Raw genomic sequence first — 17,042 nt, 5'->3', positions numbered from 1 at the left:
CTGACATTGTCCTTTTTGACTCAGTGGATCAATGTTAACTTTTTCTGGCCATGTTCCCAAAACATTTGGCCATTGGCGAGTATTTGGCACTTGTGCAGTGAGGCCCTAAAGCTCAGGCTTACACACTAACGCCAGATAAAAAGAATGAAAGATAAACCTCAATGTAGCCTATAGATATGAATTGCACAAAAATGATACATTTATGGTTTTGTCTTTATTCAACCCGCCCGCCCTTCATCCACACAAAATATTTCTTGACCCTAAACCCGACGGCACTGCGGATATAACCGCAAGGACTGCGGGTTATGAGTCAACCCACGCATTACTAGTGTGTGTGCGCTTGTGTGTGCGTTCGGCCTACCTCCTGTGTGGTGCGAGCGGCAGGTTTGTCCTGGTGGTTGGCCAGTATGAGAAAGGGCAGGGTGCAGAGCTGGGGGTGCTGCAGGGCAGAGTGGAGCTCAGTGCGGGCCATCTCCAGGTCCTCGTCTGTGGAGGCGCTGTCCAGAATGAACACCACCCCCTGGGAACCCTGGTAGTACCGCGACCAGTACTTCTTTATCGAGTCTGCTCCTGGAGAAAAAAGACAGCCGGATGTACGCGGACACAGGGATGGACGTTCACACACACACACACAGACGGACGTCCGCAAGCACACACAAACACAGACGGACAAACGCACAGAACACACACACACACACACAAACAGACGCACATGCACACTGACGGACGGACGCACGCACACACAAACACAGACAGACAAACGCACAGACGGACGAACGCAGACACACACAAACAGACGCACACTGACGGACGCACCCACACACTGACGCCCCACACGCACACACAATTAGTAGTACCACCAGTTCAAATACCTCAATTAAATCAGCTCCTTCAATTGATAGACATGCCGCTACACATGCTATACACATATACACACACACATAATATGAAAACACACACACATGTTCTCTTGGCACTGGTTCCAGTATGATTTCAAATTATAACACACTGTCACAAGCTATTACAATATTTTAGTGCCAGTCACATTTTTCTGCAACGAATCTGGCTTTTGAACCTCAACTTCAAGAGGCTCGTTCTACATAATTCAATTGTAGGTTGATAATCCAGCAAATAAAATGGATACCTATGAGCAACAGAGACCTCCAGCAAGAAAAGGGGAAAAATACAATGAATTTCAACATCGTTTCAATTGGAACACGTCTGGAGAGCATTTTGCAAATGCTTCTACCCTCCTTTCATAAGATCTTTGTGGATATTGCATTGTGTTTTTAAGACTTCAGGACTGCCAACTTTTAGCCTTCTGCTCTGTTGCGCTGGGGGCCAGTGGGAAAACAACACGTCTGTCTAAATGAAGTGTTCAACACAAAAAAAGGTTGCGTCCCAAATGGAACACTATTCCCTGTATAGTGCACTACTTTTGACCAGACCCCTATCAGATCCTGGTCAAAAGTAGTGCACTGTATAGGGAATAGGGTGCCATTCGGGACACACACAACAATTATCTTTAAAGCAGAAACAACTCAGAGCACATTAAAGCAGTTCCCTGTGAGAGCCACTCTACAGCACAGTTCAAATGAACTTTCTTTTACAATAAACATATGGTTTCTTTTCTGCACAGCAATTTGGGGGTACAAAAGGCTCACCAGGCAAGGCATGGCTTTGGTTAGCGTGAGTGACAGAGAGGGGGAATAGAACCACAACCTCGTATGAACAAGGTCCATTATCAGGTCCCCCTTTGTTAAATTACTCTCACTGAGTGTGGCTGGAAAAACAACCACTTATTTTTCTGAAATCTAAGAGGAAGAGGCCATGGTTTAACTCTTCCATCTCTGGGGCTATAGGAAAAGTGGACCTGACTGTAATTTGACCACGCCCACCGTCATCTCTCATCAGGGTGTTATTCATTAGGGAATCAAATGGAGGAAAACAGACTGAAAACAGGGAGGGGCTACCTGAACTTGTCCAATAAGAAACGTTTGTTTTCATTTTCCATTGCAAAGCGCTTTAAAACATTTTGCTCTAATGAATACGATCCAGGCTGACTCCGCCCCTCATTACAAGTGTTTACAGACGATTAGCCTACCACTCTCTCTGAGAATCCATTAAAACCTCCACTCCCCAACTCGACCAATATGCCTGCTCAAAACATTGAGTAATATTGCGTGGGAGTTTGAGCTGAAACAGCTTACAGATGAACTATTACGTATCAAAACACCTCAAATAATTGAGTGGGGGGAATAGGGGTTGTGGGGGGGTGGGGGTGGGTAGGACGTTAAGTCTTAACTAGACCGCATTATCAAGATGAATCTATTGCTCAAGAACAGATGCTGAAAAATCTGCCAAGCATAAGAGCTTGGCTATCCATCACTATTATGGCCTGAGAAATAATGTTGAAACCAATGTTCAAACGTCGTCTTTTACAGGCTATTAAGCAATCAGCAAGGCTCCCATTCTCTCATATAAGACCATTGGCTATTGTGTGTGTTCATCTCCCTCTCTGTTTATATACACATGTATGTATGTACACTACCAGTCAAAAGTTTGGACACACCTGCTCATTCATCAAGGGTTTTTCTTAATTTTTTCAATTTTTTACATTTTAGAATAATAGTAAAGTCATCAAAACGATGAAATAACACATATGGAATCATGTAGAAACCAAAAAAGTGTTAAACAAATTAAAATATATTTTATATTTGAGATTCTTCAAATAGCCACCCGTGATGACAGCTTTGCACACTCTTGGCATTCCCTCAACCAGCTTCATGAGGTAGTCACCTGGAATGCATTTAAATTAACAGGTGTGCCTTGTTAAAAGTTAATTTCTTTAATTTATTTCCTTCTTAACGCGTTCGAGCCAATCAGTTGTGTTGTGACAAGGTAGGGGGGGTATACAGAAGATAGCCCTATTTGGCAAAAGACCAAGTCCATATTATGGCAAGAACAGCTCAAATAAGCAAAGAGAAACGACAGTCCATCATTACTTTAAGACGTGAAGGTCAGTCAATACGGAACATTTCAAGAACTTTGAAAGTTTCTTCAAGTGCAGTCGCAAAAACCATCAAGCGCTATGGTGAAACTGGCTCTCATGAGGACCGCCACAGGAATGGAAGACCCAGAGTTACCTCTGCTGCAGAGGATAAGTTCATTAGAGTTACCAGCCTCATTTCAGGCCAAATAAATGCTTCACAGAGTTCAAGTCACAGACACACCTCAACATCAACTGTTCAGAGGGGACTGTGTGAATCAATCCTTCATGGTCAAATTGCTGCAAAGAAACCACTACTGAAGGACACCAATAAGAAGAAGAGCCCTGCTTGGGCCAAGAAACACAACCAATGGACATTAGACCAGTGGAAATTTGTCCTTTGGTCTGGAGTCCAAATTGGAGATTTTTGGTTCCAACCGCCGTGTCTTTGTGATCTCTGCATGTGTAGTTCCCACCGTAAAGCATGGAGTAGGAGGTATTATGGTGTGGGGGTGCTTTGCTGGTTATACGGTCTGTGATTTATTTAGAATTCAAGGCACACTTAACCAGCATGGCTACAACAGCATTCTGCAGCGATACGCCATCCCATCTGGTTTGGGCTTAGTGGGACTATCATTTGTTTTTTAACAGGACAATGACCCAAAACACCTCCAGGCTGTGTAAGGGCTATTTTACCAAGAAGGAGAGTGATGGAGTGCTGCATCAGAAGACCTGGCCTCCACAATCCCCCGACCTCAACCCAATTGAGATGGTTTGGGATGAGTCGGACCGCAGAGTGAAGGAAAAGCAGACAAGTGCTCAGCATATGTGGGAACTCCTTCAAGACTGTTGGAAAAGCATTCCAGGTGAAGCTGGTTGAGAGAATGCCAAGAGTGTGCAAAACTGTCATCAAGCCAAAGGGTGGTTATTTGAATAATCTCAAATATAAAATATATTTTGATTTGTTTAACACGTGTTAATTCATAGTGTTACGGATACAGGTATCCTGTATGTGTCTTTTGTGTTTTTCCTCTCCTTCTGCCCTAATCACAGGTGTCCTTTGTGTTCCTGATTGGTGGTCGTTGGGGTGTCCCACCTGTCCGACATCTGTTTGTCTGCTGATTGCTGAGGTGGACCAATCAGTGGACATTCCTCTGCATTGCACCACCTGTTTCTGGTTTTTCACTCACACCTCCCATTGTTTTAAAAGCCAGTCAGTTGTGTTTGCTGACAGACTCTTTTCGTTTGTGAGTATGGACACTGTGGTGTCCTGTTTTTTGTGTACTCAATCATTTGCTGTTACTCTGTATGGTAACTATGTTGTGTGTTCCTGGGAAAAGGGGGATTTAGCAAGTTACCCTTGGGCATACATTACCCGTAGAAAGAACATTGTCTAAAAACACTAGTTAGACCTGAGCGGACTACCCACTGTATTTTTGTATGGTTAGCAGTAGCTTAGTGGTCCTTGAGGCAGGCATGATCAGTTTAGGGTTTTTTGAAATTGTTTCATTCCTTGGGTCCTGCTCAGCCCTTTTTCCCAAACCTTTACTGTGTGTTCATAATAAACATTTTGTGTTTGACGGTAGTTTATGGTTGTCGGTGTATTTTTGTTCTCACTGTTTCCGTGTCACTATTCTAATTTGCATGAGTTATGTTACGGGTCTCTTTTCCATCCACCCTAGACTTTTAAAGCCACGGGTTCGTAACAATAGTTTTGATGTCTTCACTATTATTCTACAATGTAGAAAATAGCAAAAATAAAGAAAACCCTTGAATGAGTAGGTGTGTCCAAACTTTTGACTGGTACTGGTATGTATGTACGTATTGTGGCAGATCAGGGGATTGGGTCAAGACGTTTACACAGATCAGACACGGACAGAGTATGATTAGCTCGGTTTCAAGGGTGTTTATTAATAAAATAATCAAAAGAAAAGCTTAGGTCTCCCCCATGAGATCCTCTCCAGGATAACGTCTCCAACTACACAGAAGTTACCTTACTTCCCCCAGTCATCTCCCATGTGCTGCCCTTCTGGCAGTTTTATGGGCCTTGCACAGCTGGTGAGTAATCCGCCCTTAATTACTCACCAGCTCCCAATTAGTCCTGTCCGGGGAGCCCGTCGAGACCTGGCACGTCCAGCAGATGGAGCCACCGCCTCGTGATGTATACTCCATCTGTTACCAGGCCTCGACGAGTCTCCCCCTGGTGGCTGACCTGCTGTACGTGATATCATCCAGATAGGCCGCTGCGTACTGCTGGTGGGGTCGAAGCACTCTGTTCATCAGTCGCTGGAATGTGGGCGAGGCTCCGTGGAGACCGAACAGGAGCACCCGGTACTGGTACAGACCGTCTGGTGTCGAGAACGCCGTCTTCTCCCGGGAGGAGGCTGCCAATTGTACCTGCCAATATCCTTTGGTCAGGTCAAGGGTGCTGATGTTTCTTTCCCAATCGGTCGATTAGCTAGTTCACCCTCAGCATGGGGTAGGCGTCGAATACGCTTATGTCGTTCACACCACAGAAATCATTACAGAAGCGGAGGGCTACCGTCCGGTTTGGGCACCAAAACGATGGGGCTGCAACATGCACTGTGGGACTCTTCAATGACCCCCATCCTCAGCATAGCCTCCACTTCTTGTTTCACTGCCTTCCGTTGGGCCTCCGGAATTCGATACGGCCTCTTTCTTACCATTTCCCCGGGCCGGGTACGGATGTGGTATTCAATGAGGGTCGTGCGGCCCGGCTTCTCGAAGAACACCGCCGTGTTCCGATCGACAAGCTCCCGGAGGTCTTGCTTCTGGGCCGGGTCGAGGTCCTCACTGCTCGGGACCACCACTGGTACCGTTGGCGTCCTGGGTCCCGACCATAACACGGCCAAGACTGTCCTCTCGTGCCACTTCTTCAACAGGTTCACGTGGTAAAACTGTTGAGGTTTCCGACTACCCAGTTGCCGTACGCGGTAGTTGACAGGTCCCAGGTTCTCGACCACCTCGCATGGTCCGTGCCATGTGGCCAGGCACTTACTTTAAGCCATGGGGATCAACACCCTGTCTCCCACCTGGAATTCTCGGGGCTGGGCTCCCCGATTGTAGACCTGGGCTTGGGCGCGTTGGGCCTTCTCCATATGTTCCCTCTCGACTGGCCATATGGCTGTCATCCGCTCCCACATCGTCTCCACGTGCTCTACCACGCTGCATAAGGGGGTCGGTTGGGCTTCCCACACCTCCTTGGCGAGGTCCAGTAGGCCACGTGGCCTCCTCCCATAGAGGAGTTCAAACGGGGAAAACCCAGTGGAGGATTGGGGTACTTCTCGAATTGAGAACATTAGGTGGGGTAGTAGCTGGTCCCAGTTCTTCCCGTCCTGCTCGATGACCTTCCGCAGCATCTGTTTGAGCGTTTTGTTAAAGCGCTCGATGAGTCCATCCGTCTGCGGGTTAAAAACTGAGGTCCAGATCCGCTTGATCTGCAGGAGGGCACACAACTCTTTCATGAGGCGGGACATAAACTCTGTACCTTGGTCTGTCAGGATCTCGATTCCCTTGGATACCGCCGCCCGTAGGGGAATGGCCTCGGGATACCGGGTGGCATAGTCTACTATTACCAAGATGTACCTGTGTCCTCGTGCAGTCTTTACCAGGGGTCCCACTATGTCCATGGCGATGCGTTCAAAGGGCACCCCGATGATCGGCAGGGGAACCAGAGGGTTTCGGAAGTGTGCTTTCGGGGCAGTGAGTTGACACTCCGGGCAGCTGCGACAGTAGGTCTTCCACGGCCCTCCTCATCCCGGGCCAGTGGAACCGGGCGGCGACCCGTTCCTGGGTCTTCTCCATTCCCAGGTGCGCCCCCAACAGGTGGGTGTGGGCCAGCTGAAGAACGGTTCCTACGTACCGTCGGGGCAGCAACAATACCTCTCGAAGTTCCCCCTGTTGGCGTGACACCTGATACAAAAGGTTATTCTTAATTTGGAAATGGGGGTATCGCCAGTCACTCACCCCCGGAAGTATATGTCCATCCACCGCTATCACTTGGGTTGCGGCAGCTTTCAAATTCGGATCCTCCCACTGGGCCGTCCCGGATTGTCCCCTCAGTTGGCCCCCAACGGGGTCTCGACTGGCCCCTCAAAATTGAGAAGGGGAGGCTGGGCTCCTCCTCCAGTGGTTCCCCAGGGGATGTTCGGGTTCCGGCTCCCCCTCCAACTCCGGACCCGTAGAGTCAGGTGGGTTAACCGGTGGCGTCCTGGCCGCACAGGCGAGGGGTCGTCCCCGCTCTCTTCTTCGGCCGGCTCGTATCTTTTTTTTCAACTCGTGACCCCATAGGGCCGCGAACAGCGGACAATCCCGTCCCACTAGGATAGGTACCGGCAGCTCTGGTACTGCACCCACCATCATCTGGCAGCTCCCTTGTGGTGTCACGATGTTGGTCCATACGGTGGGATACTGCTTTGTGTCACCGTGAACACAGGAAATCGACATCTCCCTACCCCGTTCGGTCTCCTGGTTCAGCAGGCTCGTAGTTACGAACGTAACCATGCTTCCGGAGTCAAATAGGGCTTCCGTGTCGTGTCCGTCAACCTTCACCGGGACCAAGAGTGCCGTTGATTCACGGTGCGCCCAACAGGAGGTGACATAGTTCACGGCGTGACCCACCTGGTGGCATCAACTCCTCTCGAGCAGGGCAAATCCAGGCAATGTGCCCCCGGGCGCCACACTCAAAACACCTCTGTTGGTCTCCATCTACCTGGGGTCGTCGGTGGCGGGTCCGCCCTTCCCCAGCCGTCTCTCCACGGGTTTGCTGCCCCTTGGCCCTGCCGACTGTCGGTTCAGGGTACACCGTGGTGGGGTTGTCCTTCCGTCCCCTCGCACAGGTCGCAGACTCGTCCCGGCTCCCCCTCAGTAGGGCCTGAGTGTTCTGATGCGTCTCCACTGCTTCCAGGAGGCCCTCCAAAGTCTGGGGCGCACATAGGCTCGCTGCTCTCTTCATGTCGTGGGGTAGCGCCCGTACGAAGCGATCCAGGACCACTTTGTCGAGGATGGAGAGGGTGGATACGTTGGTTAGGATCCATGCCCTGGTGACGCGCAGAAGGTCGCTCATCTGGGCTCGGGGGGATGCGTCGGGTACGAACCTCCAGTCGTGGAACCGTTGAGCCCGATGGGCCAGGCTGTACCCGTAGCGGCTGAGTATCTCCCATTTGAGTCTGTTGTAGTTTGCCGCCTGTTCGTTGTTCAGGTCCCAATATGCCTTTTGGGCATTCCCAGAGAGGAACGGGGCCAGCAGACTTGCCCACTTCAGCCTTGGCCATCCTTCCCATAGCGCTGTCCATTCAAACGTACAGAGGTATGTTTCAATGTCATCGTCTTCGGTTAGCTTGATTAAAAACTGGTTGGGATGGGATTCAGGAGACGCTCCTCCTTGCAGCTTCCTGACTTCCTCCACGAGGCGGACGTTTTGTAGTCGCTGTTCCTCCAGCGTTCGTTGCTGAACCGCCTGTTGTGCTTGTTGGACCCGGACGAACTGAGCTATCAACTCGTCCATGCTGATGCTGTGTAAACGTCAACCCTGATCTGACCACGTTATCAAGATGACCGCATTCTCCACCACTTGTGGCAGATCAGGGTGTTGGGTCAAGACGTTTACACAGATCAGACACGGACAGAGTATAATTAGCTCGGTTTCAAGGGTGTTTATTAATAAAATAATCAAAATAAAAGGATAGGTCTCCCCCATGAGACCCTCTCCAGGATAACGTCTCCAACTACACAGAAGTTATCTTACTTCCCCCAGTACTCCCCCATGTGCTGCGCTTCTGGCAGCTTTATGGGCCTTGCACAGCTGGTGAGCAATCCGCCCTTAATTAGTCCTGTCCGGAGTGCCCGTTGAGACCTGGCACGTCCAGCAGATGGAGCCACCGCCTCGTGATGTATACTAATTTACATTACATTTAAGTAATTTAGCAGACGCTCTACTCCATCTGTTACCAGGCCTCGACGAGTCTCCCCCTGGTGGCTGACCTGCTGTACGCCACAGTATGTATGTACAAAAGTATGTGGACACCCCTTCAAATTAGTGGATTCGGCTATTTCAGCCACACCCGTTGCTGACAGGTGTATAAAATCGAGCACACAGCCATGCAATCTCCATAGACAAACATTGGTAGTAGAATGGCCTTACTGAAGAGCTCAGTGACTTTCAACGTGGCACCGTCATAGTCAGTTCATCACATTTCTGCCCTGCTAGAGCTGCCCCGATCAACTGTAAGTGCTGTTATTGTGAAGTGGAAACATCTAGGAGCAACAACGGCTCAGCCGCAATGTGGTAGGCCACACAAACTCACAGAACAGGACCGCTGAGTGCTGAAGCGCGTAGCACGTAAAAATCGTCTGTCCTCAGTTGCAAAACTCACTACCGAGTTCCAAACTGCCTGTGGAAGCAACGTCAGCACAAGAACTGTTTGTCCGGAGCTTCATTAAATGGGTTTACATGGCCGAGCAGCCACAAACAAGTCTAAGATCACCATGCGCAATGCCAAGCGTCAGCTGGCGTGGTGTAAAGCTCGCCGCCATTGGACTCTGGAGCAGTGGAAATGCATTCTCTGGAGTGATTAATTACGCTTCACCATCTGGCAGTCCGACGGACGATTCTGGGTTTGGCGGATGCCAGGAGAATGCTACCTTCCCTAATGCATAGTGCCAACTATAAAGTTTGTTGGAAGAGGAATAATGGTCTGGGGCTGTTTTTCATGGTTCGGGCTAGGCCCCTTAGTTCCAGTGAAGGGAAATGTTAACGCTACAGCATACAATTACATTCTAGATGATTCTGTGCTTCCAACTTTGTGGCAACAGTTTGGGGAAGGCCTGTTCCTGTTTCAGCATGACAATGCCCCCTTGCACAAAGCAAGTTCCATACAGAAATGGTTTGTCGATATCGGTGTGGAAGAACTTGACTGGCCTGCACAGAGCCCTGACCTCAACCCCATCGAACACCTTTGGAATTAATTGGAATGCCGACTGCGAGCCAGGCCTAATCGCCCAACATCAGTGCCCGACCTCACTAATACTCTTGTGGCTGATTGGAAGCAAGTCCCCGCAGAAATTTTGCAACATCTAGTGGAAAGCCTTCCCAGAAGAGTGGAGGCTGTAATAGCAGCAAAGCGGGGGGACCAACTCCATATTAATGCACATGATTTTGGAATGAGATGTTCAACAAGCAGGTGTCCACAAACTTTTGGTAATCTACAAAACATTAAGAATACCTTCCTAATATTGAGTTGCACCCCCTTTGCCTTCAGAACAGCCTCAATTCGTTGGGGCATGGACTCTACGATGTATCGAAAGCATTCCACAGGGATGCTGGCCCATGTTGACTCCAATGCTTCCCACAGTTGTGTCAAGTTGGCTGGATGTCCTTTGGGTGGTGGACCATTCTTGATACACACAGGAAACTGCAGTGTGAAAACCCCAGCAACGTTGCAGTTCTTGACACAAACCGGTGCACCTGGCACCTACTACCATACCCCGTTTAAAAGGCACTTACATGTTTTGTCTTGAATGGCACACATACACAATCCATGTCTCAATTGTCTCAAGGCTTAAAAATCCTTCTTTAACCTGACTCCTCCCCTTAATCTACACTGATTTAAGTGGATTTAACAAGTGACATCAATAAGGGATCATAGCTTTCACCTGAATTCACCTGGTCAGTCTATGTCATGGAAAGATCAGGTGTTTTGTCTACTCAGTGTATATATGTAACTTTAGATGAACAGAAAACATGACCACAAGCCAGTTTACCAGAAAACATATTGCATTACAATCACGTGTGACAATAATAGAAACCACATTTTCCACAAATGCTATGACATCATGCATGGTGTGAGATTAGTGTTTTCAGATGCCTAGGCTACACACTGACTAACTGGCTGCTACACACTGACTAACTGGCTGCTACACACTGACTAACTGGCTGCTACACACTGACTGGCTGGCTGCTACACACTTTGTGCATCACAAATGGCACTCTATTCCCTATATAATGGACTACTTTTAACCAGGGCCCATTGGGAATAGGGTGCCATTTGGGACACATCACTGGTCTGGTTTACACTAGAGCAGTGTTTCCCAACCTTGGTCCTCGAGTACCCCCAACAGTACACATTTTTATTGTAACCCTGGACAAGCACACCTGATTCAACTAATCATCAAGCCCTCAATGTGTTGATTGAGGTGAGTTTGTCCAGGGCTATAACGAAAACGTGTACTGTTGGGAGTACTTGAGGCACTAGAGCATCAGAGCTGAGAAGTCCTTCCCTGGTGCGATCCACCCACCGACCTGGTACACAGACAATATCTCAAAGACCCTATCTTCATTTTTCTTTACACGATTCCTCACATCCTGTTTCCTCAACTCCTTGTCAACTGTATTGGAGGAGAAGGTCCCCCCCTCTGACCTTCTTTTGGGAAAAGAGGTGTGCATGGAGAGATGATGTGAGGAATCGAGGAAATATTAATAGAGAAAGAGCCACAGACAGACAGACAGACAGACATACAGACAGCATGATGTCATCATCCCACTGACGAGAAACAGGCTGTGAGGAATCCCTCTGTTTTGAACTCCCATCTCATCTCTCATAAAGACACACACAGACCGAAAACATCACAGAGACCAACCAAAAACATCTCAGCCAGAGGGCAGACGAACCAAAAACACTACAATCCCTAGCAGACAGACACGACTACTGTCAGGGAGATAAAGACAGAGCCAAACAGAAACAATACACAGCGCTGTATGACCTGGTGACCTGCAAACATCTCACAGATCAGATTCAACCACCACAGTCCTGTCTCCCTAACTCCCAGAGACACCCAATGATTCATTATTTAGTGACGGAACTAAAAAGACAAAACAGACCCCCCCCCCCCCGGCGAACAGAACTAAACAGCAGCTAGGGTATCCCTGTCTGGAACTAAGGGAGAGTCGCTGTACACACCAATGATGTCATATGGCCCAGTCCACACAGGCACAGGCACACACAAACACATGTATACCGCAGAAAGGACTTACGCATTACTGCCTCTCTGACCCACACAGTTGCACACCCAGCGGGCGAGTGACATTTGAGTGAATGTGTTGGCTACTTCATTTGCGTGTCGTGTCTGTCCGACACATTGCTTTCTTCATCAAAGTGGAGAGATAACTACGACTCATCTCTATACAGGATGTGTGTCATTCAAGGTCTCAATAACATTTACTATTTTAGGGGACTCTAATATTTAGCTAGCAAAGGAAAAGTTGATGAACATTGTTTTAGATCCTTTGGGGGTTCATATATATGGGAATGTTCTGATATTGCTGGAGTGTATATAGCTAGGGTTATGTTCAGTTCGCAAGGAATGGGAGAACACTTTTTGAAATGGAGGAAGTCCCATCTATACTTGTCCAACAATAAGACCCATTACTTTTCAAAAACGTTTTGCCCACTGAACTAGAAAACCTGAGTACCCCAAAAACTTGAACAACGCGTTTCCATCACGAACGAAAATAGGTGAAGGAATTACCTCCGAGTTCCTTCACGTTTAGAACGGCATTCTGGAATGGAACAGCTTTGATGCTAAAACCTAGAAAAGAGAATGACATGTAAAGCTTCACACGGGGAGATATGGCAGACCTTGCTTAATAAGCGGCAAGAGAAAGCACATGTATTCAGCACATGTAGGCCTAAAGCACATGCACATGTGTTGGGAAAGGCTTATATCCTGTTCTTTCAGCAGGTAGGGAAGATGTCTGAATGCTCACCACTTAACTACTGATGGTTAAATGTTTCAGTGCATGGTATACTTGAATGTTGTACTGCAAAAAAACGTGGTATAGGCCTATCTGTGTAAGGAGCATTTGGACTTGAAAAGTGATTTCTTCTGGTGAAGCGAGTCTCACCCGTGGTTGGCCCGATGTTGTCTGTGGCTTCACTGCAGAGTCTGGACAGTAGACTGGTCTTCCCTGAGCCGGTGAGTCCAATACACACCAGGTCATACTCAGGTCTGGGAGAGGGCGGTCCTTTGCAGCACAGTGTCCTGAAACACTGGTGGTATGGATGAAGAGAAGAGTAGAGGAGGGACACAGAAAGACAGAGAGAAAGAGAGAGAGGGATAGAGAGATAAAAGATGGATAGGGAAGATGGGGGGAGGGGTTGAGAGAAGGGACGCAGAGTCAGAGATCAGTTATGATGGGTCTGATGGCCAGAGCTAGAGTACAGGGAATCTGTGTTGTGGTGTTTGGATTCGGCACCCGAGTCACCCACTGTTCTACTCTGTGTCACTACTGACGTCTGTTCTGTCACTGAGTACGCCACTCTGGAGATGTCGGGCAGGATCACATCTGTTTCCAGACAAAGATCATGTAAGATCTGGAGAGAAAAAAAAACATTGTGTCCTTTCTCCTCTTCGCTTTCATTTCAATTCAGATGCAATCCGGTGACCATAGTATTAGTACTATATAAACAACAGCCCACTGATCTCCCCTTGTGGAAGGAGATAAGACAAGACAAGCCCTTTATGTTGCACAGATGTTGCACCGGATAAACATGTTCCTCAGTGGTACCACTTACAGACCTGCATGTGTAGCCTACTGGAGTCTGAAATAGAAGCTTAAAACAAATTGATCTTAACATAACATATACAGGAAAGGACAAAAAAGGTAGGTCAGGTTGACATTTAGAAAGTCGACATCGGTATACCATTCTCAGACTATGAGTGCTAACAGCACAGAGTCAGGGACAGTGTACCCCACCCATCGACTACTATACCATTACATGGGAAGAGACTGCTCTCTGGTGGTTATGATAGGCACTGTGGCAGCATACACAATCTACACTGAGTGTACAAAACATTATGAACACCTGATCTTTCCATGACATAGACTGACCAGGTGAATCCAGGTGAAAGCTATGATCCCTTATTGATGTCACCTGTTAAATCGACTTCAAATCAGTGTAGATGAAGGGGAAGATACAGGTTAAAGAAGGATTTTTAAGCCTTGAGACATGGATTGTGTATGTGTAGCTCTAAATGAGATGGCAGGCTGCTCAGCTCTCATGAGGAAGGACTAAATCACATTCTGTTACAAAGCAGACACAAGATGGTTGACAATATTGCCGTTTTCAGAACACATTTTTACAAAAATTCAAAATTAGACAAATTCTGTTCCTCAACTACCCAGAATTAGTTAAATTTCCATCTTGTGAATTTGTTCATTATTTCAACTCCACCACCAGGTGGCATGCGCCAGCATGTTCCTTCACTACTGCCCAAGTCAATTGTTTCCCTTTCCCTGACTGAGAATTTCAACAGACTACAAGATTAGATGACCAAGCTCCAGTAGCCCTATACCAGACTGGCATGTCTACGAACAAACAGACAACTTGACTATGTTTGTAGTTGTTTGTAGTTAGGAACTCATGGAGAGAGAGAGTTGGGGGTTAGGAGCATGACCAACAGATTGAACCAGTTGATCAACAGCCATGAGTCCTATCTGAGGGAGTCCTTGCAGACCCCTACTGCAGCCTTGCTATAAGAGATGGTCAGGAGCAACAAGACACACCCACATGTAAAGTGTTGGTCCCATGTTTAATGAGCTGAAATAAAAGATCCCAGAAATGTATGTACGCACAAAAAGCTTATTTCGCTCAGATTTTGTTCACATATTTGTTTACATCCCTGTTAGTGAGCGTTTCTCCTTTGCCAAGATAATCCATCCACCTTGACAGGTGTGGCAAATCAAGAAACTGATTAAACAGCATGATCATTACACAGGTGCACCTTGTGCTGGGGACAATAAAAGGCTACGCTAAAATGTGCAGTTTGGTCACACAACACAATGCCTCAAGTTTTGAGGAAGCGTGCAATTGGCATGCTGACATAAGGAATGTCCACCAGAGCTGTTGCCAGAGAATTGAATGTTCATTTCTCTACCATAAGCCACCTACTACGTCATTTTAGAGAACATGGCAGTACGTCCAAACAGCCTCACAACCTCAGACCACGTGTATGGCGTCAGGTGGGCGATGTTGTGAACAGAGTGCCCCATGGTGGCGGTGGGGTTATGGTATTGGCAGGCATAAGCTACGGACAACAAACACAACTGCATTTTATCTATAGAAATTTGAATACACAAAAATACTGTGACAAGATCCTGAGGCCCATTTTTTTAAGGTATCTGTGAGCAACAGACGCATATCTCTATTCCCAGTCATGTGAAATCCATAGATTAGCAGCTAATGAATTTCAATTGACTGATTTCTTCATATGAACTGTAACAGTAAAATCAATGAAATTGTTGCATGTTGCGTTTATATTTTTGTTCAGTATACATTTAGCTAACAGATAGTTAATCCAGAGATTCCTACCTTTGCCTCAATTCGGCAGTCTTGTCCAGACCATCATGGCATTTGTAGTTCTTTATGATAGCCACGTTAGCATTTCATTTTTGGGGGGTAAATACAGGTGAATATATTGATAAAAGTCACCCTGTCCTAGAGAGATTTACACTGTTATCAAAACTTCACACCAGGGTAAGCCTACACAAAACACAGCCCTTATTTAAAGTGTTTCTAAAATCCAATATGGGAAAAATAAATGGTGGAAAAACGATTGGAACCATTTCCCTGTTTGACTGCTAGGTTTTATGGGTATTATGACTCATACTGTGGTACTCTATTCAAGACAGGACTGACAGTCAAATTACTAGGGTGAGCTTCCAAAACCCTTCCCAGCAAGCATATTTGGTTCCTTGGAAGTTGTGGGAACGTACGTTTTTGGTTCTGGGAATGAAACCATACGTTTCCTGACTGTTAAAACTTTTTTTTTTTATGTAATGTTCTGAGAAAGGAAGTGACAATTTCGCCTGTTTTGGGAATGTACATTTTTAGGTCTTTCTGTGGTTCCCTGAAAGTTTTCCTGGAAGGTTTTATTAAAGTTCTGACAACAGAAATGATTTTTTTTAGGGTAGTTAAATAACGTTCTGTGAACATTTCAATAAGACTTAATAACACTGCTAACTTAGTTTGGGTTAACTGTTTTGAACTCCAAGCACAGATAGGACACATATAAATTAATTTGCTTAGGCATTAATCATGCAAACATTGTGGCGTGGCGTCAGTGAGATTCAAACCTATGATCATCTTCTCTTTTCCATGGAATTAGTCCACTGCGCCACCAGGATGAAGCTAGCATGCCATGTTTTTTTTACTCATACAAAGCTGTTTATTTTAGTCTATTCAAACAGACCCTATTTCAAAGGAAACAAGCACTCATTAAGATCTTTGTGGTTAAGAGCGTTGTGCCAGTAACCAAAAGGTCGCTAGTTCTAATCCCCGAGCCGACTAGGTGAAAAATCTGTCGATGTGCCCTTGAGCAAGGCACTTAACCCTAATTGCTCATGTAAGTCGCTCTGGATAAGAGCGTCTGCTAAATGATTAAAAATGTAAATAGAGGATAGAGAGAGTTTTGTTGATGCTGAGAACGGAATGTATGTTTTAAAATAACATTCTTAGAACGTTCTTTGAACGTTACCAATGTTTTGTGGTTTTTATGGAAAGTTTTAATGTTCTGAGAACATGACTTTAAATTAACCATGAGGAAACCTGTAGAAAATGTTATACTGAAGTACTGAAATTCCCACAGAAGAACGTTGTTTCTTAATGTGAACAATTTGGAGAACATTACTTTAAATAGAACCGTGAGGGAACCAGTATGAAACGTTATGGGAAGGTTGTATGCTAAATAACCATAGTACAACCACGCTCTCACCAAACTCTAAGAAACATATGGTTCTCAGAACGTTATGTGTTAGCTGGGTTCTATGGATTATATTTCTATGGCTGCAACACAACAAGCTGTTCGATATTTGGCACATGTGCTGCCCAAATTCAGTCAGTGTTGAGACAGGAGTAAATATATAATTTTGGAAACATTTTAATTTGTCAGGGGGTGCTGCAGCACCTTCAACACCCCTACTTCCCACGGCTATGTCTCTGTCTCTGGCCTATTCTTAGCTGGCTGCTTGCTGTGA

General features: G+C 46.5%; 1 protein-coding gene across 1 annotated transcript in view; it reads right to left on the bottom strand.

Moving 5' to 3' along the window:
- The window catches only part of LOC311136492 (ADP-ribosylation factor-like protein 15), a 68,512-nt gene that overhangs the window by 37,464 nt on the left and 14,006 nt on the right, over positions 1-17,042 (bottom strand). Inside the window, exons 2-4 of the mRNA XM_084170637.1 lie at positions 12,912-13,056; positions 12,536-12,595; positions 362-570 (exon numbers count right to left, since the gene is read on the bottom strand). Of these exons, the coding sequence (XP_084026763.1) occupies positions 362-570; positions 12,536-12,595; positions 12,912-13,056 (414 nt within the window). The remainder of the gene's footprint in view (positions 1-361; positions 571-12,535; positions 12,596-12,911; positions 13,057-17,042) is intronic.

This window comes from Coregonus lavaretus, assembly GCF_964263955.1.
Source record: "Coregonus lavaretus genome assembly, chromosome: 10".
Lineage (NCBI taxonomy): Eukaryota > Metazoa > Chordata > Actinopteri > Salmoniformes > Salmonidae > Coregonus > Coregonus lavaretus.
The sequence above is the reverse complement of the archived record's forward strand: the minus strand, read 5'-3'. Positions and strand labels throughout refer to the sequence as shown.